This window comes from Schistocerca serialis, chromosome 5 (genome assembly GCF_023864345.2).
Source record: "Schistocerca serialis cubense isolate TAMUIC-IGC-003099 chromosome 5, iqSchSeri2.2, whole genome shotgun sequence".
Taxonomy (NCBI): Eukaryota; Metazoa; Arthropoda; class Insecta; order Orthoptera; family Acrididae; genus Schistocerca; species Schistocerca serialis.
The window spans coordinates 533,860,103-533,883,431 of NC_064642.1; the positions used below are offsets into that span (position 1 = coordinate 533,860,103).

Here is a 23,329-nt window from a genome sequence, read left to right on the forward strand (position 1 = left end):
AACCCTTTCTCATTCCCTTCCCAACCGCTGATTCCCTTTCACGCCCGTAGGCTCTTATAATTGCCTGCTGGTTTCTGTACAAGTTGTAAATAGTCTTTCACGCCCTCTATTTTACCCCTGCTGGCTTCTGAATTTCAAAGACAGTATTCCAGTCAACATTATGAAAACGCTACGAACATAGGTTTGCCTTTCCTTAACCTGCTGTCTAATATAAGTCGTAGGGTCAGTATTACCTCACCTGTTCTTACATTTCTCCAGAATCCAAACTGATCTTGCCGAGGTCGGCTTCTACCAGTTTCTCCATTCATTTGAAAATAATTCGTGTTAGTATTTTGCAAAAATGACTCATTAAACTGCTAGTTCGGTAATTTTCTCACCTGTCAGCAACTGCTTTCTTTGAAATTAGAATTATTACATTTTTATTGAAATCTGAGGTGTATTTCGCTGGCCGGGGTGGCCGAGCGGTTCTAGGCGCTACAGTCTGAAACCGCGCGACCACTACGGTCGTTGGTTCGAATCCTGCCTCGGGCATGGTTGTGTGTGATGTCCTTAGGTTAGTTAGGTTTAAGTAGTTCTAAGTTCTAGGGGAGTGATGGCCTCAGATGTTAAGTCCCATAGTGCTCAGAGCCATTTGAACCATTTGAGGTGTATTTCGTCTGTCCTACACATCTTGCACACTAGACGGAAGAGTTTTCTCATGGATGGCTCTCGCAAGGTTATCAGTACTTCTGAACAGCGTCTACTCCCGGGGCTTTGTTTCAACTTAGATGTTTCAGAGTACTGTCAAATTCTTCTCGCAGTATCTCATCTTCATCTAGGTTTACTTCCCATTCTGTAATATTGCCTTCAAGTTGGTCTCCGTTGTATACACACTCCACATACTGCTTTTACGTTTAAGCTTCCCCTTCTTTGCTTAGGACTGGTTTTCCATCTCAGCTCTTAATAGTTGCACAGCTCCTTCTCTTTTCCCCAAAAGCCCCTAATTTTCTTGTAGGCGATTTCTATCTTTGCCCTAGTGAAATATGCTTCTAAATCGTAACATTTACCCTCTAGTCGTTTTGCTTAGCTGTCAGTCAGATTTTTTAATGGTTTGTATGCCCTTTCGTTGCTTCATTCGGTGCATTTTTTTTAGTTACCACGTAAGTCCTTGTATTATATAAGTGAACTCGTTTTGCTCGGTTGAATGAACGGACAGTAAAGTATAACTTAGATGTAACTTACCCAAGTAGGATCATTGACTGAGAAAAATTATAAGAGATCTTGATGAACCATCATGGTCACTTAGTTCCTCCCTAACATAGACGGCGGTCCTTGCTTCTGGTACTGGTGTTTCGTTTACCCTAGTTGTTAAGTCGTACAAGAACTAGCAAGTGCAGCACTAGATCTGGTTTTGTTACTGATCACGTAACTCCCTGTTTATATAAGTGTTCTCGTTCTGCTCGACTGAATGAGCGGACAGCAAAAGGCAACTTATTTCAATCAGATGCAACTTGAATGAAGGATAACTGACTCAGGAAAGTTGTAATCGATCTTCATGAACCATCATACGATCAGGGGCATTTGGTTCCTACCTAACGTAGATGGCCGTTCCTGGTTCTAGTAATGGTGTTTCGTGTACCCTAATTGTTAAGCCGTGCAAGAACTGACAAGTACGGCACTAGACACGTGCGACCGCAGCTCCCGAGTGCTTGTCCCCAAGGGGCTGTTTGCGGGTGTGCTGGACGGGCTAGTGCGCCGCTGCTGTGTGGTTAATTTGCGGAACTCAAGACGAGGGCTTGGTCAGCGCGAGAGGCTAGGCGAAGCGAGGCCACGGCAGGCCATTGCGAGCACGTGAGCGCGCCCGCCAGGTCTTGTGACTGACTCCGTTTATATAACCAACAGGTTCTCCAGCGGCGCGCCCGCTCCGCCATCTTCTTTCTGCGCCAGAGCAGCGGCGAGGCGCCCCCAAGACAGTACAGCGAGCAACAGCAGAGCATCCTTCCAGCAGCTCTAGGAGCACCGGACGCCGCCATGGGACGCGGCTACGGCACCTACGAGAACTTCATGACCAAGAAGGTACTGTCCTCCTCTTCCGGTGGTGGATCCGGCACTGTGCACGCAGACGGTGGAGTGGGTGATGGTAGTTGTGCTGCCGCTGCAGACTTGCGTGTTCACCAGTGCGGAAGAAATCACTTCCCTCAGCATGTGTTTTGCGTAACGGATAGCTTAACATCTGTGGATCACGCACATCAGTTTACTCATATTGTGTCCACATCGCACTCAGTGGAGCCCGGAAGGAAATCGCATCAGTTCGGTTGCTGGTAATAGCTGTTTGTCTGGAGTCGTGAAGTCGTGGCTAATTCGCAACTCCAATTCCGTCTTTCGGAACGAAATGAAACATCTATAGACGTTCATCATCGCTGAACTATATAATATAGTTACTATAAAAAAATTGACTCTTGAACTCGCTCACTGAGGTTTCCGTACATACTTAAATATGTGTATAGACATTCCATCCATTCCGGGAACCGAGGAGTTCGACTATTTTTGTGTTGTCGACGTTGATACTGGCAAGGTATCGGTCCCAGGAATTCAAAGGCTTTCTAGAATGTTTTAATTTCGAGTCAGAAACCGGATAACAAATGACAAAAGAAATGAAACTTCCTGGCAGATTAAAACTGTGTGCCAGACCGAGACTCGAACTCGGGACCTTTGCATTTCGCGAGCAAGGTGGTAGAGCACTTGCCCGCGAAAGGCAAAGGTCCCGAGTTCGAGTCTCCGTCCGACACACAGTTTTAATCCGCCAGGAAGTTTCATATCAGTGCACGCTCCGCTGCAGAGTGAAAATCTCATTCTGGACAATATAATGTTTTTTCGTGTGATATAATTACAAACTAACAATTTTCTGATGATTTTTTCCCTTTTCTTACACCACGGAACCTTCCGTCTCGCGAGATTTAATGATTCTACGTCTAGTGGAAGTAGCCTATAGGTTTTAATGAGTGTTCGCGAGTGTAATATGTGGTATAAATGGCCGTATCTTTTGACTGCGTCAATTTAGAAGATTAACATTTTTACTCCACCGAAGGACAATAGACCTTAATGTGTGACTTAAATTTCAACTTGATACGACAATCCGTGCCTGAGAACAATGGGGTCTTAATGGACGGACAGATAGACATTCATAACAAGCAAGAAAAAGTTTTTTCAGTTTGCTGTATTTACAAATTAACAGTTTCCGTGTTTTTTTTTTTTTTCCTTTACGTTTACAGTGAAATCTTGCTTCTTGCCAAATTTTATGACTCTAGGTCAAAGGCAAGTACCCTGTAGGTTTTGATAGTTCTCGAGCATCAAAATGTGATATAAAGATGTCTGAATCTTTTGAATGCTTTGACTTAGAATCTTCACTTTTTTGTGTCGCTAAGGGACCGTCGCACATTGCACGTGACGTAACTGTCGACTTGTGAGGCTTGAGCAGTGGGACAGATAGACAGACTAACGTCCGGGTACAAAGTGATCCTATAAGGGTTCCATTTTTACCGAGATGCGGCATCCTAAAAAGAAAGATTTAGTGTTTAACGCCTCGTCGACGGAGCGCAGCTAGGAATGGGAGAAGGAAACATCACGAGATTTGCCTTAAAGTTATTTAGGGAAGTTACGGAAAAGCTTTAGCCCGAAGACACGAACATACTTTCAGACTGAAATGTTATGTGTTGCTTAGGTGGTTATTTAAGATCTTAGTCGGTTCCAGTAACGTGATTAGCCGATACAAATAACTGCCATGCAAGTAAAAAATGTCGATGAGGTGAGCATTGTGACTGCGAAAAATGTTGAAAGACATTTTCCAATGCGGTTATAAGTTGATTTCTATTTCTTGGTTACGTAACTTGTTCCAGATTAAGAAGCCATTTTCTAGTGTTTACCCAGAGCAAGCTACCATCCACATGAAAATGGCAGCGAAATCAGACGATGGTTTACGAATTATTCTGTCCGCAACGGTTTGACGTATAGTCGGTGCACTTCAAGGCGGCAAAATATGTTGCAAGAACGACAGAATATCGTCTCATATCTCCGCCATATTTATATCTGTTTCATATTGCCCTGGGCAAAAATTTGAAAGCGTATTTTTCACGAAAAGAAGTAAACATAATCCTGCGTCAGTCACAACGGTTTTACTTTATCCACTCCACGTTTATACGGTTACACCATCACCAGGTGAAACGCTTCGTTTGCGTAGCTATTTTAGTGCGATTTCTTTCACCAGTGTTTGAGGTGGCCGAGAGATTACATCGCGAATTATGTCGATAATAACTAACTGAATCTGCCACATCATTTCCGATTTGATGTAGCATATAGAGAAAAACTTTTATATCTTTACACTATTTTCTACGTCACGTCAGACATGTTGTGGCGGATTCATTTCCTTATTAAAAGCGTAAGTCATGACCTCTTAGTCACCTGACATGCTGCAGCAAGAAATCGCTGATACTTCCAACTGAGAACAGCCATGTAAAAGATGTCTTCCCCAGAACGATGATGATGTAACCATAGACATTCGTAGCATATGAAATAAAACCTTTATTAATGAGGAAGATTTTTTCACTTTATCTGTCGCAGTTCTCGCAACATAGTCCATAATGAATGTAACGGTATTTTAAGCCTAAATAAGTGGTTCAATTAAAGTCTTAATAAATTTACAGCCTAGGTGGAAAAATATCGCCTTTATTCAACAAATTTGTGGTTATGGTGTCCAGTATTAAAAAGATGTGTATAATACTGGTGACAATGAGTTAGCACAATTGCTGAATATTTTCCCGTCAACTGTTAATTTGGAAAAAGTTTGAAAAAACTCCATTCATTTCCGTCAAATCGCGACAGATGAATATTTTAATAAACGTCGTGAATTCCTGCTCTGTTCTGTGTGTGTGTGTGTGTGTGTGTGTGTGTGTGTGTGTGTGTGTGCGTGTGTGTGAGTGAGTGAGAGAGAGAGAGAGAGAGAGAGAGAGAGAGAGAAAGACAGAGAGAGAAAGAGAAAGAGAAAGAGGTGGGGGGAGGGGGACGGGGGGGGGGGGGGAGGCGGCGGAGAGGCTTCAATACATGAATATAGCTTATTAGCAATGGAATGTTCTACAATTTGCACACACGCAGCCAGATGTTATACACACACTGCTACTTATCTAGTTTCTTTGCTTCATCGGATGTGGTGTATGCGATAATAGTCAGCTTCATACAGCGGGTGTTTCGGGAGTACTAGAACCGGCATACGACACTAACAGACAACTTATTTCATCATCCCTTTGTTTATACTGATACTCGACAATTGTTTAATTTGAAACAGTCATTTCGAAGAAACAAGGCTAAGGTTGTACGTCCTGTAGACGACGATGTGTCGAGAAACGGAACACTAGCTTTGTTTTAGGTCGTGGAAGCAAGTGGGCCTTTTATGTGTCGATGGAAACATCCTGGCTTTGCCTTATGAGGTTTGGGGAAAAAACGCAAAACCTAAATCTGAAAAGTCAGACTGGGATTTGAGCCCCGCTCCTGCCGAGAGCAAGTCCAAGTGAATTAGTCACTACCCCACGTCGCTCGGTACAAACCTTTCGTTTATATAACAAGGTTTCTAATAAATATCTTACGTCTCTTACATGGCGCGAGAGAAACAGGAATAACTGCTCAATTTTCGAATATCTGTAAGAAAGTTTTTAATCGTCTTCCCTCTAACTTACTGTCTTTCGACAAGATTTATGGATATGACGCTATCCTTTCATTATTTGTATATGAAAATGAATATGATTTTTTTTGGCTTCTGTGTGCGTGTCGTTCGGTAAACTAAAAATTACAGTGAAAAATATATTTTCGAGCTCTTAGCTGTGAAGCCAAATGTCACGAAGCTTCCTCTAGAGAAACAGAGGAATATTTTTGTTTCGAAAAAGTTTCTCTTCCGGCATAATAGTAGCCAGTTTCAATACGAAATCATCAGTTTCGGCCGTCATCAAATGATAATACAGACGCCCTGGTACACTCACTTCACCGCGGAAAATACATTGTCAACGTCTTTTCGCCGGCCGTTGTGACCGAGCGGTTCGAGGCGCTTTAGTCTTGAATGCCGGCCGCGGTGGTCTCGCGGTTCTAGGCGCGCAGGCCGGAACCGCGCGACTGCTACGGTTGCAGGTTCGAATCCTGCCTCGGGCATGGATGTGTGTGATGTCCTTAGGTTAGTTAGGTTTAAGTAGTTCTAAGTTCTAGGGGACTGATGACCACAGCTGTTAAGTCCCATAGTGCTCAGAGCCATTTGAATCATTTGAATCAGTCTTGAACCGCACGACCGCTACGGTCACAGGTTCGAATCCTGCCTCGGGCATGGATGTGTGTGATGTCCTTAGGTTAGTTAGGTTTAAGTAGTTCTAAGGGACTGATGACCTCAGATGTTAAGTCCCATAGTGCTCGGAGCCATTTGAAACATTTTTAAAAGTATTTTCCAGTTTTGAACGTCTTTTCTACGGCATATGTTTTTGATCTGATGACGCCCGAAACCAGTTATTTCATATTGCAATAGGTGGTGGTTGTGCTGGAAAATAAATGACGTTCAAATCAGACAGTTGAGTAATCACTGGTTTCTCCAGTACGTGTGAAATTTCATTCTTTCCAAAAAATATTCATTTCAGCTATGCACTTTTATTTACTGCAGTACTGCTATTGCAAATTCTTTACATGGTTTACAATAACGAACTATATTGGAAAATAATAGAAATCTATTACTATTCACAGTGCTTGGGAAATACAAAACTTAGTTTACGAAATAGAAAATAAATTCCTTTAAGGGAACGCTAGTTAACATTGACACAATCGTAAAAGTACTGAACATTATATACCACACGACGTGATTTTTGCTTTGTATCAGTGTTCTACGAAACCCTCATAGATATGTTCATAAAATTGTACGGTACTGTCTCGTGTAACTGTAGCTGAGCACTGTGCATCACTGAGATTGATGGGTAGGCGGCTTATACAATTTTACGTGCACTTTGTCTGAATGGAAACGAGAATTCTCGCACAAAGGGAATTTGTTACGAGCAATAGAAGACCCAAATCGTGTATCGCAAAGGTTAGGAAAAGTGGAACAGACGCTGTAATGAATTTGAAATGCACTTGTGACATAATTGTTGATTTTATGCTCTTTTAATAACAAAAAGAACGATAATAGCTATTTGAAGGGTGTTTAAATTATACACACATTACTTCATGAGGGAAAGAAATGTCTGAATGTTTGCGTTGTGGCAGTCAGAAATGATATCCGTCACCTGTGACGAACTAACTAGACTAGCTCGCAGAGTACTGCAGTCGAGTGGCAAAAGAAAGTATGGTCGGATTTAAACATTGATCATTAGAATAAAATCTGGCAACATTGTTGAAGCACGCAAAACTTCGAAGCTTAATCTGAATCCGGATTTATTGTTACTAGCGACGGCGTCGAAGTTTATCTGTTAATTTAGTGTGAGTAGTACCTACGGACAATATTGGCAGTAGTATTAGAAACAACTGTTGACAGTGTTGGTAGATAAGTGTAGAACGGCTACGAAGAATAAAGAAAGTACTACTTGACAATGAACATTATTTATTCACGTTTCCGCTTATTTGTATTCTGTAGGTATCCCGATAGTCACCATCAGTGCAATTTACGTGTGGACATTATCCTCCACGATGAATTACTCATTCAACAAGATATTACGTAAGTTTTATTGACTTCAATTAATGTTACGCAATTATTCAGTATTATCAGTACCACAGCAATAATGTAAGTGTGGATATCAGGCTTGCCATGAATTTTTCTTACATCAGCTTATTACGTAAATTTAATTGACTTCAGTTATGTTGTGTAATTATTCGTTTTGCCTGCAGAGCTACTGAACTAGTTCTAATCCACGACCTTTATTATTTCCTGGTAACCTGGTAATTTGCGTAATATGTTCACTAAGCAAATACCCCTTTCACTAAGAAGTACCGCTCTCGTGAAGTACTTGAATATTTTTAACCCGAGTCACTCTGGTATGACTTAGACAAATTAGTAACGGATGACTATTACTTGGGCTCCTTCAGCGTTTCAGGTTTTCTGTAATGATCTGGCATTGGTACTCATTTTCGCAATCTGCCTTCTACCAACAACAATGTAGCATTGCTTTGATAGATGACAGGGAAAAACTGACTCGTAGTTAGTGTAATGAAAATAACACACATCATACAGCTATTTTAAGTCATATTTGATCAGGTAACATCCTAAATGAAGTTTTATTATACTAAAATTTCCTACTGATTTCGATTTAGAAATAGGGGAACGTTAGTTATTGGTAGACTCTGTAAGGCACTGGTCTTGTATTCTAAAGGACCCGAGCTCTGACCCATACTTAACCATACAGACGAGGATTTGCGTCGTTTGTCTTGATTCATCTGAGATTGTGCTCCGTCTTCACAGACCTCATTGCCAACAGGATGTTAAACTCTAACCTTTCTCTGCATACGAGGATATCCGATCAAGACTGCTTCATATAATACCGTATTTAAAACAAATAGACGAGGTCAGCCTGTACGCTTTTGTGCTGTACATGTCCCTTCACGTTTCCGCTCCACTGTCACATCGGAAACAGTGAACCTAGGGATTTAGGAGTGTGGAAATCTCGCGTACAAGTGACACCCAGTCACCTGACCACATTCGAAGCCCGCGAGTTCCGCAGAGCGCCCCATTCTGCTCTCTCATGATGTCTACTGAGGTCGCTGACATGGAGTACCTGGTAGTAGGTGGCAGTACAATGCACCTAATTTTTGGGGGAGTCCCGATACTTTTTATCACATGGTGTATATGACCAGTGGTGCACCACTGTTGCCTTGGCGCCACTTTTGGATAGCACCATTTTGCCGCGCACAGCGTGCTTTAACCACGGAAACCCACGAGTGGATTACAAACTTAGCCGTGAAACGTCCCCTTAGAAAAATTAGTGAATTACTGTGCTGATAAACCTCTTACGTTATTTTATTTTCAAACAGCTGAGCAAAACTGAACGTACTCAGACATTACTCTCTTTACTTATTCTGATCAACACTAAACTGACACACAACATTTTTAGCGCAACGCAATCTGACTTTCAATAATCCCTACAAGAGAATGGCCCTGACTAACAATAACCGATACCTTTCATGAATCACTTACCTCACAAAAATCTTCGTTACTCAAACTACTGCAAATACAGCGAGCGTCAATACAGCCAGCTAAATAAAAGAGTCTAACTACTGAAGTGACTAACTACTGATAGGCATAGTTAGCAAATGAAAGATTTTGATAAAAAACAAAGAATGTATTTACCTTAATAGTGTTCAAAAGTCATAATATATGTATCAGTTCATGACATCCAGTCTTACAAATTTACTGTCTCTAATGGACACACGTCCAGATCATCCGCTCCCAAAACTCCACCATCTCTCTCCCCACATCCACCACTGCTGGCGGCTCACCTCCAACTGCGCAACGCTACGCGCTGTTAACAGCCAACTGCCCAACACTACAATAGCAAATTCCAACAATGCAAACCAGCCACATACTGCACACAGCACAGTCAGTGATTCTCATATAGAGCGCTACATGGCGTTACCAACATAAAAACCTAAACAGCCTACTTACAGCCGTTTTGGAAATGTTTTTACCTGTCGCCCGAAAGCCGATGATCCTGCCGTTTTGGACGTCAGATAAATCGCTCCATTTCCACATTACGACAATGAATGCACTGTTTTCCGCGACCCCCCAACACCCTCCATATACTCTCCACTGCTAGCGTTGCTACCTACCGGATATGAGTGGTCATTGCCCTACGATGTCGAACATAGGTGGTGGTCACTTTACTGTGACTGGGCTGTGTATTACTCGAGGTTTTCTTAATGTGTAGCGTTTGTTTGCCCGAAATATGGAATTGCCGAGTAACTGAAAGCTTATAATAGGAAAACTTATAGACTACGTCACGTATACGTAACTGAGCAACGTCTCGCTCAAAACTTCACACTGTACTGCTGACAAATTAAAACAGCTGCTTCGTTGGAAAAGTGGATACTGGAAGTCTTCGCGTCGCCATCTTTGGCAGATTCTGTGGTCTGACCCGATTCCCCAGACGCGGTGTCAAATTCACTACTCTTCGACGCGTTTTCTCTTGCCAGAAAAACAAATACCGCGGGTATCTGATTTCCTCGTTTCTGCAAATTTGGCATGGAGATTTCTACATTTAGAAAGAACGTCGATCGCGAACAATAAGACTATTTAATTTCAGTGAGCAGGAAGGTCTACCACAACCTGTCATTTTTTCCTCTCCATCGAAGTAAAATCAGATGCTACATGTTTTCTACCTGCCCGTAAAAACAGACTCTAGCGTGGGACTATAAACAATGCTGTTGCTCGAATACTTGCAATGCGCTGGAATTTATATAAACGCGAATGACTATGAAAAACGATTAAAATATCTGATTTGTACTATACAAAGTACAATTACATCAACAAATTATGTGTATCAAAGGAAACTACTACACGGTAGAGTGTTCTAGGATTTTGGAATCAGTATATTTGAGAGCTTAAAATGGATGAAATAATAAAATATTGTGGCTCTTCTGAAACAAATAGCTATGTTTGCACTTTTTATAGGAAAGTATCACAGCAGATTTATTTACTTCAGACTTACTTGCTACATACTTTCATCACTAATAAGCTATACTACTTTTTCTCATAAACTGATTTTTCGCAAAAAATAAGCGGTTACTTGCACATAGTTCCTGGTATCAAGTAGACAAGGATTCAACAGTCTCGAACTAAATTTACTTCCTGGTAATATTTGTGACTGGAAATGAGATTCACTTTCAGCTAACTATGAGAGTCATAAACTTAAGACTAAAAGCCAAAATGAAACACTGAACTTCGTACTGCACATACAGGGTGGTCAGAAACAATCTGAGAAGCTTGTAAGGGAGTTGCTTGGTAGGTTGTGCTGAGAAATAACTGTTAAGAAAAAAAATCGATACGCTGCGCCGTTTCGAAGTTAATTAGCGCTGAAGTTAGCCAGTCAGAGCGTTGCGCGCTCAAATTCAAGCGGCCAACCGAAGAAATCGTTTGGCAACACCGTCTCTGGCGGGTCGCTTGAATTTGTGTGCGCAACGCTCTGACTGGTTAACTTCAGCGCTAATTAACCCCGAAACCGTGCAATGTAATGAATTTTTTTCTTCACAGCTATTTCTCACCACAAACTAACCTGCAACACCCTTAAAAACTTTACAGACTTTCTGACCATCCCGTATATTTAGCACAGATGCTTGCTTTCGAACCATAGACTTCGAAAGTACGTCCTTTTAAAGCAAGAGCAAAATGAGGGAGAGATCGGAATCCCATCATATATATTATTATTATTATTATTATTTTCGATTATTCCCATTTAAGAGAGCGTTTGAACTTGAATTCCTTTATGATTGTTTTTCTTCTGAGCCCAAATTTTCTTCATGTGTTCACTGTGTTGTTTCTTTCGCTCCGCTGTCCATTTGCATCCTGGTCTCTTCCGTGTTATGGTGTCAAATTTATGTTTTTTGATGGTGTTCCTGAATTCAGTTCTATTTTCTGCATCGTTTACTGTTATGTGTGCTTGTCTGAGGTCCACTTCAACTTCTTTTATCCATTTTGTTTTTCCCCTGCCTGAGTTGATGACTTTAAGAATTCGCTTTGAAATTCTGTTTTCATTCATCCTGTGGATATGTCCGTAGAACTGCATTCTTCTTTTCCTTATTGTATCCGTAATCTTGTCTGTGTATTTATATAATTCTGATGTTGGTCTCTTCTTCCAGATTCCTTGCTCTTGTAACGGGCCAAAAATTTTCCTGAGAATTTTCCTTTCTTGTTTCTCTATTTCTTTGATTTTAGTTTGCCCACCTATTTGTGTTGATTCAGATGCATACAGTGCCTCCGGAAGTACGAAAGTGTTGTAGTGCCTCAATTTTGCGTTAATGGATATGGACTTTTTGTTATAATAGTTCCACGTGAGTTTATATGCTTTCTGGAGTTTTTTTATTCTTTCCTCATTGGCCTTTAGGTTGATCCCTGATGGCTGGATGATTCCTCCCAGGTACTTAAAATGTGGTACTTGTACGATTTTCCCATGGGTTGTCACAATAGGCAATTTATCTTGTGGCACTCTTTCTATGTACTGGGTTTTCTCATATGAGATTTGCAGGCCAGTTCTTTGTGCAATTTCGTGTAACTTCTCTATGGCGTTAGTGGCTTCTCTTCTATTATTTGTGAGGATTGCAAGGTCACCCGCAATATATATATATATATATCCAAAATTACTGTTCAATGTTGTACATGAACGCAGCAGTAAATGACCAGTATTCTGTACGTGTGTGACGGACTCATGAAGTATTCTACTCGGTAAGTGTTTTCGTCAATATATTCCATGACTAAGTAGCTGACTAACAGATTGTGGCTGGCAGAACCCATTGGAAATGCGGTTTCAAATTGTAATGGACGTCAGCCTAAATAAAGAATTTCACGTCTCGAGACTGTACTCGTTTTTATAACAGCAGTTGATAATGAAACATCTTCCTTATTTTTCTCTAAACCATTCGACTAACTTAACATGTCGCCTTTTTCCTAGTCAATTCCCTAGTTTGCTGTTCATCCACGAATGTCTGATCTCGTTAAGAATCTGTACTGTGGACTGTTAATGTCAGTTTGGGAGCTGATTCTTAACGTTTTCCACTAAACATAATGTTGCCTGAAGTTTCTTTTTAAAGAGCAAAGTTTGTTCATTTTATCTTTTATGTCTTTTACACTACGGGTGCTCTCTTCTATATTTATCATTATTATCGTATTTGTTACATTTGCCAATTAATCAAATTCGTCGTTGAAGAGTAAATTAACGGCATACAACTGTTTATACAGTTTCTTTCGTTTTAGCAGAATAACCTTTGCTGACGTGAAAGTGTGTTTATTACGGTATACAGGATGAAAGACCATTGAAATCAGCTATTTTTCGCAGTATGAATTTTTAAACTTGGGCTATAATAATGTATTTCGCAAGAGTCATCTACCTTTTTCCTACGAACAACAGAGATGAAGGTATTTAAACTCTGTGGCTCTAGGCAGAAATCAAATCTGCGGGTGGAATGCACTTCCTTGACTCTTGTGCAGAAAGGAGTGCAGCATTCTGCTGCATCCATTTTCAATAAGCTACCACAAGAACTCAAAAATCTTAGCAGTAGCCCAAACACTTTTAAGTCCAAACTGAAGAGTTTCCTCATGACTCACTCCTCCTATTCTGTCGAGGAGCTCCTGGAAGAGCTGAAAAATTAAGCAAATTCCAGTGTTACATTGTTGATTTTCTTTATTTAAACTTACGACTTGTCGCCTGAATATGTTTCTTATAATTCATTTTATCTGTTTCTACTATCGTGTTATCATGTATTGACTCGCTCCATGACCATGGAGACTTCTCCTTAATTTGGTCCCACGGAACAATAAATAAATAAATAAAAAATAAATAAAAATTAATACATTGAAAACTCACACTCGGATGTACAAGCGTGCAAAAATTCATAAAACATTGCCTATCTTAAAATACATGTTTGATCAAACCGGTTTTTCTCTACTAGAACAGGTAACATAATTCATGACAGTTTATGTTCATCAGAAACGAACAACAATTACAGGTAAGCCCATAAGAAGCGTAACAGGGCTGATGAAGATCCCAGTTCACAAATTATTGATTAGACATGGTCGGCAGCACTCTCAGATAATTTACTAACGGTTTGTTGTCTACATGGATGTATCGTAGCGGGACGATAGTAAGGAAGTGCAGAGCGATTTAGTATTTCCATCCAGTATATCGAATATTAGTTCTCTATGAATGTATGTACTTACAAGTTAATTTCAAAAAGAAAAAGAATGAAACTTCCAGCACCCAGCTATAAGATTAGTGACAATATTCTCTTAACTATGTGCGAGTAATACTAAAAAGCGGTAAGAAACGAGCTGTAGCGAGTGGGAATCGAAGATTTATATTTGTTGGGAGAACTTTGGAAAAGTGGAGTGCCTCTGTATAGTGAATGACGTAGAAGACGCTAGTGCGACCGATTCTAGAGCACTATTTCAGTGTTTGGACTTTTTATCAAATAGGTATCAGTGGAGGAATCAAGGGGTGACGAGATACGCTGCTGGGATAAAAAGAGGTTGATATAGGCCTCACAAAAATATAGCACACGTGCTCAGGCAACGTAAACCGCATTCTGTGGTAGAAAGGCAATGTCCTTTGGGCATCATGTTGCATAATTTGCAGAACCGATGTTCGAGGAAGCAGGTATAACAGCACGTCGCGTATGTAGCACGTGAAGTCTACGGGTGTAAAATAAGAATGATCGGAGTACATATAGAGGAATATGAGGTGTCACAAATGAGGAAAAATATTCCGAGAAATACTTATTGCTGTACAGGAGTCAAGAAACGTTGTTATTTGTTTTTCTGTTTCACTTACTGTTTAGAACATAAATAAAATTTTAGCTTTTAACGAGGCGCTTAAGAATCTCAAGGTCAGGGAGTTATTCTTGTACAGATGCATTGCATGACAAGTCCTGATTTTATCACCAAGCATTGCAGAGATACGAAAGAAAAACTAATTTCATTGTAGACTACGAGCAATCGTAGAATTTATGAACTCCACGTAGCCGACCGTGTCACGGCGTACAGTCTCATGTCTCGTAAAGGTTGAAATGTTAAGGGGAAGAGCCCTGTAACTCGTACAAGTTGTGCAATATTTCCATTCTTTCCTCCTGCCTTACGTAGGCGCACAAGAACACTCTAACGTTCACTTCACATTTTTCGATTGTACAACATTTATTTATACCCCCATCTGGTGATGTGGAAACATGGGAAAAAATATTCAGTACTTTCGCTCAATGTGTATCACTGTCCAGGAAGCGCAAGGTTTTACAAAATGATTCATTCGATTTCACAAGACTATTCCGTAGTGTAGTTGAATGAAGACAGAAGTTCGGGATGAATTTCAGCCAAACAATCGAGAATAAAGTTTGCCGGTTGTAAGTTTCCGGGTTCATGTTGTTTGCGCTAGAGGACTCTTTGGTCTCAGTGACTCGTTACTCGCTACTTCATCACCCAACGTTCGTCGCGTCGAGACAGAGATAAAACAGCAGAAAAGGCGTTTTGCGTCCTTTTCAGCAAGTGGAATTCATTTATAATTACAAAACACGCCGATACACATATGAAGAATGCCTAATTCTTATGAGCGGACTTCGGTGGACCAAGTGTAAAACTTCGTTGAATGAGCTCCATATCCCAGACGAGCTCACGGGGGAAAACTGCGGACTTCCCCTTGCATAAACAAGCAGTATTCTGGAGCTGCCGGTGTCATCATTGAATGCTTCGAGCTGTAGGAGGTGCAGTAGCGTACTGTGAAAAAAAAAGAAAACTGTCGCATAGTTGCAAATGAATTGTACCTGATGAAACGGAGAGCGGAAAGCGCCTTTTGTTGCTGCATTATTGGCATCTCGACTTGATGGACATTGAGTAGTAATGAGCAAGAGAGCAAGCTAGCGAGGCAGCAACATCAGACGGACCCCTGCCGGTCACCAAAAATGTCGGCAACTTGCAAATTTTGTTTTCTATGCGTAGAGTAAATTTCGCCGTAAATTTCTATCTTCATTTATCTACCAGATTCACTCTTGTGAAATCGGATGACTCTTTAAAATACCCTGTATTTTTCCTCATTTGTGACTCACCAGCCGGCCGTTGTGACCGAGCGGTTCTAGGCGTTTCAGTCTGGAACTGCGCGACCGCTACGGTCGCAGGTTCGAATCCTGCCTCGGGCATGGATGTGTGTGATGTCCATAGGTTAGTTAGGTTTAAGTAGTGCTAAGTTTAGGGGACTAATGACCTCAGATGTTAAGTCCCATAGTGCTTAGAGCCATTTGAACCATTTTTGAACCAGTACTACCTACAGTAGGGGAACAGTTTGGAGAGGATGACTGTTTATATCAGCGTGACGATGTACTCTGTCATCTGTGATTGCAATGGTTTGTGGACAATCGCTTTCCTGCAATGAACTGCCCTGTTCAGAGTCCCAAACTGAATCGAATGGAACATCTCTGGGATGAGTTAGAACATCGTTTTCATTCCACACCCCAGCGCCCTACATCACTACCTTCTGTGGTTTGGGCTCTTTTGAAAAAATGAGCTGCTGTTCCTCCACAGGCATTCAGACACGTCATTGAAAGTGTCCCCAGCAGAGTTCAAGCCCAGGAGAGTGTGACAGGATGGCTATTATTTTCTATATACATAAATTATGTGGCATATAGGGTGAGCAGCAATGTGCAGAGTCTGCTGATGATGCTATGGTGTAGGCGAAGGAGTCCAATATAAGTGACTGTAGGATGATACAAGACGACTTAGATAAAATTTGTAGTTGGTGTGATGAATGGCAGTTGGCTCTAAATGTGAAGAAATGTAAGTTCATGCAGATGAGTAGGGAAAATGAACCCGTGATGTTCGGATACAGCGTTAGTAATGTCCCACTTGACACAGTCACGTCCGTATAGGGATCTGGGTGCAACGTTGCAAAGCGATATGAACTGGGACGAGCATGTGAAGATTGTGGTAGGGAAGGAGAATAGTCAGCTGCGGTTTATTGTGAGAATTTTACGGAAGTGTGGTTCATCTATACAGGAGACCGCATATTGGATGCTAGTGCAACCTATTTTCGTTTGGGATCCGTACCAGATGGGATTGAACGAAGACATAGAGGCATTTCAGAGGTGGGCTGCTGGAGTTATTACTGGTAGGTTCGAACAACATGCAGGTGTTACGAAGATGGCTCAAAAACTCAAATGGGAAACGCTGGAGAGAAGGCAACTCGCTCTGTCTGCGAGAGTAAGAGGATAGGAAACGACTAGTAGTGGTACAACATATCCTCCTGCACTCACCATACGGAGGCTTGCAGAGAGTGTATGTAGAATTAGATGAATGCACAGGGTAGGCATACCGCATCTTAATGTCCACTAAGAGGTGTCAGCATACTTTGGGTCACACTGTTCAGAGGCTCTGCTCACATGCACAATAACCGTGCAGTTTATGCTAGTAGTGGGGCAAAGTTCGTACAAGTCCATTTGGTTAGTGCAGGTTGCCTACATCAGGGGCAGGTATGCACTCAAGGACAAACTTATAGTTCTCCTTTGATTGACAAGTACTTAACCAATTGTTCTGTTAAGTGCTTTTCCATATCACCGCCATTTCCTGTCAATCAAAAGGAAATGGCGGTGATATGGAAAAGCACTTAACAGAACAATAGGTTAAGTATATGTCCATCAAAGGAGAACAGTAGGTTTGCCCCTGAGTGCATACCTGCCCCTGATGTACGCAACCTGCACTAACCAAATGGACTCGTACGAACTTTGCCCCTCTACTTACGCTTAAACTTTACTAGCTGGAAAATTTGAACGTCCCTCTCTAAAATTACGCCGCTTATCTGTGAGGTCTACATAATAGGGAAACTTTAAAAAAGTGCTGTGTGGGGAGTCAGAGTGTGCACTGAGTACAGCTGGCTCACGGCAGAGAGCTACCTACGGTGCAGCGGGTGCGGCGGTCCCAAGGCCGCATCTCTCCTGGCTCAGCCTTCGGCGTGGCGCTGCGGAAGTGGCGGCGGGAAAGGACAGGCGAGGCGACTCGCCGAAGCCCCGCTGTCGCATCTGCCAGCACGTGTGCTCGCACGTGGGATGGGGTGTTCCGCTGGCAACACCCAGTGCGAGACTGAGTTTTCCAACGCGGACTTAACGGGATTCGGAACGCCCTATCTAACCAATGTTAAATTTGCTTACTTTATGTACCTTTTCTCTCTGGAACAGTTAAACCTGAAACACTAAAATTTTGACAGCTGTTTTCAGCATGTATATTTAGTTCACTGAAATAGAATTAATGGTTCAAATGGCTCTGAGCACTATGCGCCTTAACTTCTGAGGTCATCAGTCGCCTATAACTTAGAACTAATTAAACCTAAGTAACCTAAGGATATCACACACATCCATGCCCGAGGCAGGATTCGAACCTGCGACTGGAGCGGTCGCTCGGTTCCAGACTGTAGCGCCTAGAACCGCACGGCCACTTCGGCCGGCTAGAATTAATGTTTCTTTATTGTTGGTATAATATTTATGAATTTTTTACTCTTAAGCCATTTTTAATTGAGTAACATTCCATATAAATCTCCGTAATCCGGAGAATAAGTCAGTTCTTGACATGATTCCAGTTCAGTGGCACATTTTAACTGTTTTATAACATTTCTGAAAGTTTGAACGTCAGTAGGTCACTGATTTCGGGGGTAAAGGTACATATAGCACTGAAAACGTCGAGTGCTAGAAAACACGATTAAAGTAATTCACTGCCGGCCGGAGTGGCCGAGCGGTTAAAGGCGCTACAGTCTGGAACCGCACGACCGCTACGGTCGCAGGTTCGAATCCTGCCTCGGGCATGGCTGTGTGTGATGTCCTTAGGTTAGTTAGGTTTAAGTAGTTCTAAGTTCTAGGGGACTTATGACCACAGCAGTTGAGTCCCATAGTGCTCAGAGCCATTTGAAACATTTTTTTTTAAAGTAATTCACTATGAAAATTCACAATTTTATTGTCAAACGAGTCCAGCACAGTAATCAGAGTCAGCTACTGGTTCTTATGTTTCACTTATTACTTTCCTTTTGCTTGTTGCATTGCTTTCTTTGTATTATATTCAGCTGCAATAAAAAAAAATGTTCAAATGTGTGTGAATTTCTAAGGGACCAAACTGCTTAGATCATCGGTCCCTAGACTTACACACTACTTAAAGTAACTTAAACTAACTTACGCTAAGAATAATACACACACACACACACACACACACACACACACACACACACACACACACACACACACACACCGATGCCCCAGGGAGGACTCGAACCTCCGGCTGGAGGGGCCGTATATTCATCTGCATAGAGAGTCTCGCTTACTGGCACATCGTCCAAAAGCTGGAGACCTTTGATGGCGTTAACATCACGTACAATTTCAAGCCCTGTCATGACCTTTAATCTTGCCAGATCACCATCGTTCAATGAAATAACAGCATTGCTTACTCACTGTTTCACTTTATATTCCAGCAAGTACATTCTTTTCATGCACACGAGTCCATACGAGGTTTGAACGACAATTTTTGTTCTCAGTACAATCTATAATACATTTACAGAGATGATCAGTATGCCCCAAGTCTCTATATATTGGCTTAGTTGTTTCTGTAAGAACCACTGGGATAGAATTTTTATGTTGATAAGGGACTTCATTAGACTGTTATTATGGAGGGATGTCTATACTGCGAGAGTGATAAGAAATTCCAACAGAATCACCTCAAGCAGAAGTGGATCAGTGAAACATCTGAATTGAAACCGTTGTAGAACGGAAACAGTACGTTTCCGGACACGGGTTCCTATTCAGAATATTATGTACTCACTCCCCTCCACAGGTCCTAGAACTTTTTAATAGGACTTTGATAGCCCAAAGAAGTAGCTTGCTTGACTGCTACCTAGATAGATTGAGTTTGGGCGATGTGTCGTGGAGCAAAAACACGCTTGCCCGGCCACACTCACTTTTCATGAGATACTTCTAAGTTGCTCACAGTATTACCCATCTTGGCGAATGGCTACAACCCAGAAGACTTACATGTACATACTATTCGACCACCGTACTCGGAAAAATCCAACACGCAAATATTTCTTTAACACTGAAAATAAGATCTCAGATGGGAGCATACAGGGACTGAAGCCAAGTTCGATAGCCAAAAAAAGTAGCGAGTTTCACTGATCCCTACACAGAATGAACTTCGGCGTTGTGTCGTGGAGCAAAAACACTACTTCAGTGAGCTCCCAACAACCCATGACCTTGACAGCCTCCGTAGCCTCGTCAGGAGGTTTCGATTATTATGCTCCTGTCACTTTTTGCCCCTTACACGAATTATCTGTGAACATACCATAGTAATCACAAAAACACTCACCAACACATTGCCCAGTGATCGTAGGACCTTCGTCTTTTTCGGCAGTGGTGAGAATTATTCCCATGCTTCCGTTTCTTGCTTTTATCCTTTATTTCGGAATCAAAGTGATACATCCAGTACTAATCCAAGGTGAGATTATCTAAATTGATCCAACGCAACATTTCCGCTGCTGCCTCACTTAGGCCGGCTGTCTGATTTGGTATGAGCAGTCGCGCATTGTCGAACACTGTTCACGAAAGGAACGAAGCGAAATGGTTGTTTGTGTCCCCGTATGCCTTTAATCTCTCTTGTCATATTCTCCTGATCCCTATGTGAGCTATGTAATGAAGACTAGAATTCTCTATGTTTACTCAAGAACTGTTCGTGAGAATAACACCATCGTTCTTTCAAAGGTTTAAATTTAAATACTGTCAGTAACATTAATTAGAAATATGTATCAGAATAGCTGCTGACAATAATTAATCTTTTTTTAACGATAGACTGTTTCGGGATTTATCGCTACTGTCAACTATGTCTAGAATTATGTAATGTCCATATTACGTCGTTAGAGAACTGACTTATAACTGTCAGTGTATTGATTACATGGTAAATGACAAACATATTAAGAATAATACTTACTTATGATTCTACTCCTACGATGTAAGAGTAGAGTACTGTCAGATCATAATTAGCGTCTTATTCTCAATATATTTACATCATTTACCATCTAATAAAAACACTGACTGTTATAACACAGCTCATTATCGACGTAATATGGACGTCACTTTATCCTAGACGTGCTTAACAATGGCGATAAATGCCAAAACATTCTGTCGTTAATAAAGAGTAATTATTATAAGCAGCTATGCTGGTGCATCTTTCTAATTCTCATGACATTGTCCGACATATATCATGCTGCTGGCCCTAAAGAACAAAAAATATTATCTCCATGGTCTTCTACTTTCGTATGGGCTGGACTGTGCTGTTAATTCTAGCAGTACATATGTGAACTCATTTAATATCGCCGTCGTTTTGAACACGTTTACATACCAGAATCTCTTTTCTTTCCCGGAGTTTTCCTAACAAATCTTAGTGCCCCATTTCCATTTGTAATTTTGTATCGTTCATCTAATTTTATACGACGCTGTAAATATGTTATTATGCAATGAAACCGCCTCCAGAAGCTTGGCTCCAGCAGTCATCAGAACCATCAAATAGTTATTTAAATATCCAAACTCTAATTTTCATCAACGAGCTATAGTATTCGTACTATCTGAGTTGTCTTGTATTTACCCACAACGGACAATGTGCAATCATTGCTGGCGCTAATGTTTCCAGGAATATTGAGTTTAGTTAAAAATGATACTGAGTATGGTACGTATGTGAAGTTGAAAGGTCAACACAGTCTAGCAGACTCAGGATGAAGTCAAATCAGGAGACATACAGTTGACTTTTAGAGAAAGAGATCACATTTTAGAGGTTAAATTGATAAATACGAAGGCGTGCTAAGAAGCTATACCCCCGAATTTTTTAGATGAAAACTCTTAAATCTTTTAACGTAAATCACAAATTTGATTAACATTCTGCATCTCTATTCTTCATGTCTACAGATTTATTTCTCAGTTAAGTCACTCCTCCAACGAGAGTTAATATTGTTGACACAGACGCTCTACAATGTTTGACTCTGTTGACGGAGCCACAACCTCCCATCTGCTTGCACCTCTTCATCACTATCAAATTGAAATCCTCGAAAGTGGTCTTTAAGTTTTGGAAACAGATGAAAATTGGGTGTGGCAAAGTCGGGACTGTATGAAGAAGGATCGGTGACAGTAAACACAAGGCGTCGAATTGTTGCAGATGTCACAGTATTCCTGTGTGATTTGGCATTGTCATTCTGAGAAAGAGGATGTTCCGTGTGCGGACGAACTGCTCTGCGGTTAGAAAATCGATTACAGTGACTGTTTGTCATCCACCGACAGTTACATTACACACTACAGTTCGGAGCCCTCTAGGGTTGCATCTTGCGTCAGCGACGCAGGAAAGTTGACCGAGTGCGTGACATGTAGTACCTCAACCGATATAAGAACAGAATTTAAAAAAAATTCGGAAGCACTACTTTCAAGTACGCCTTCGTAACAGACGAGTTGAAATGAAGTGTTCTTAGGTTCTTAAGACACGTAACTACTGAATAGTTGCAAGATTGAGCTTACTGTCTTATTTAACACGACGGGGTACTTTGGAGACATGGTTCAACTGTGTGTCAGATTGAACAAAGAATTGTAGTGCAATCCTGTGACAGATTGGGTCTAGACCGGGTCAGAGGTGGTAAGGTACTGGGCGAGGGAATAGTTTTAGTTCATCATACATAATCTACACTGCGCGAACTCCGCAAAGTGTAGATGACTTCCATCTTATCGCTCAGTTCATCTAATTTTACTCGCCGGTCGCTGACAAATAGGGAGAAAAATTCCAGGGAACCGGCTCTACTGTGTGTTGCGTAAGCGTGCGCTGACTGGCTAATTTTAAAAATGTCAGTGTCGCTACAAATGGCGCTATCAAAACAGGTAAAATATGATGTGTGTCAGACCTAAAGCATGAACTTGTCGTAGAGCTTATGTAACTTAGAACTGTCCTGCAAAAAAATTGCGAGATGTAGCATGTATAAACAGACTTGGCAACTAGTTCAACTGATTTAGCAACATGTTCCTACCAGGTTCACATTAACCTGATTTTTTTTTAACTATTCTCGTTTCCAGTCAATGAGACTTTTGTTCTCTACAGAAAATATCATATTTTCCTACGCATGTGAATTTGTAACCCATTTTTCACCTGAAATCAGTTTTACCTTCCAATTTTCAACTGTCATCTTCGTCATTACGAAGGTACGTAAGCCACCAATTCTGTATTACGAGTTGTTTGGTTTCTCTAACTTAACCTGTGGTGCAGTGCTATCGAGCCCAATTAAATGTAACTTTATAACAGCGTGTGACTGTGGTTAGAGACGTAGTAACGTTCTACAGATCTTGTATACAATTGAGTATTGTGTAGTTTTTATTGTTTTCTGTTCATCGACCGTATTTCAATCAAATTTGTTGCTGGCTTCTAAACCGATAATTGCATTGGTGCTACACCTGACATCTGCCCATTCATGTCTCAGAACTGTTTCTGTATTTTTCACCATCTACCCACCAACCTCTTTTTTTATTCTGTTGATGCAAAAATTTTCGAAGATTTCCATCCTTGTTTCTTTAGTTAACAATACCCTTTCGTTTAGTACTCCGTACG

General features: G+C 41.1%; 1 protein-coding gene across 2 annotated transcripts in view; it reads left to right on the forward strand.

Annotated features, from left to right (window-relative positions):
* Nucleotides 1-23,329, forward strand: part of LOC126481680 (uncharacterized) — a 188,408-nt gene that overhangs the window by 51,497 nt on the left and 113,582 nt on the right. For both annotated transcript variants that reach the window (XM_050105613.1, XM_050105614.1), the window contains exon 2: nt 1,882-2,055. In XM_050105613.1, coding sequence (XP_049961570.1) covers nt 2,011-2,055 — 45 coding nt within the window. In that variant the 5' untranslated portion in view covers nt 1,882-2,010. The remainder of the gene's footprint in view (nt 1-1,881; nt 2,056-23,329) is intronic.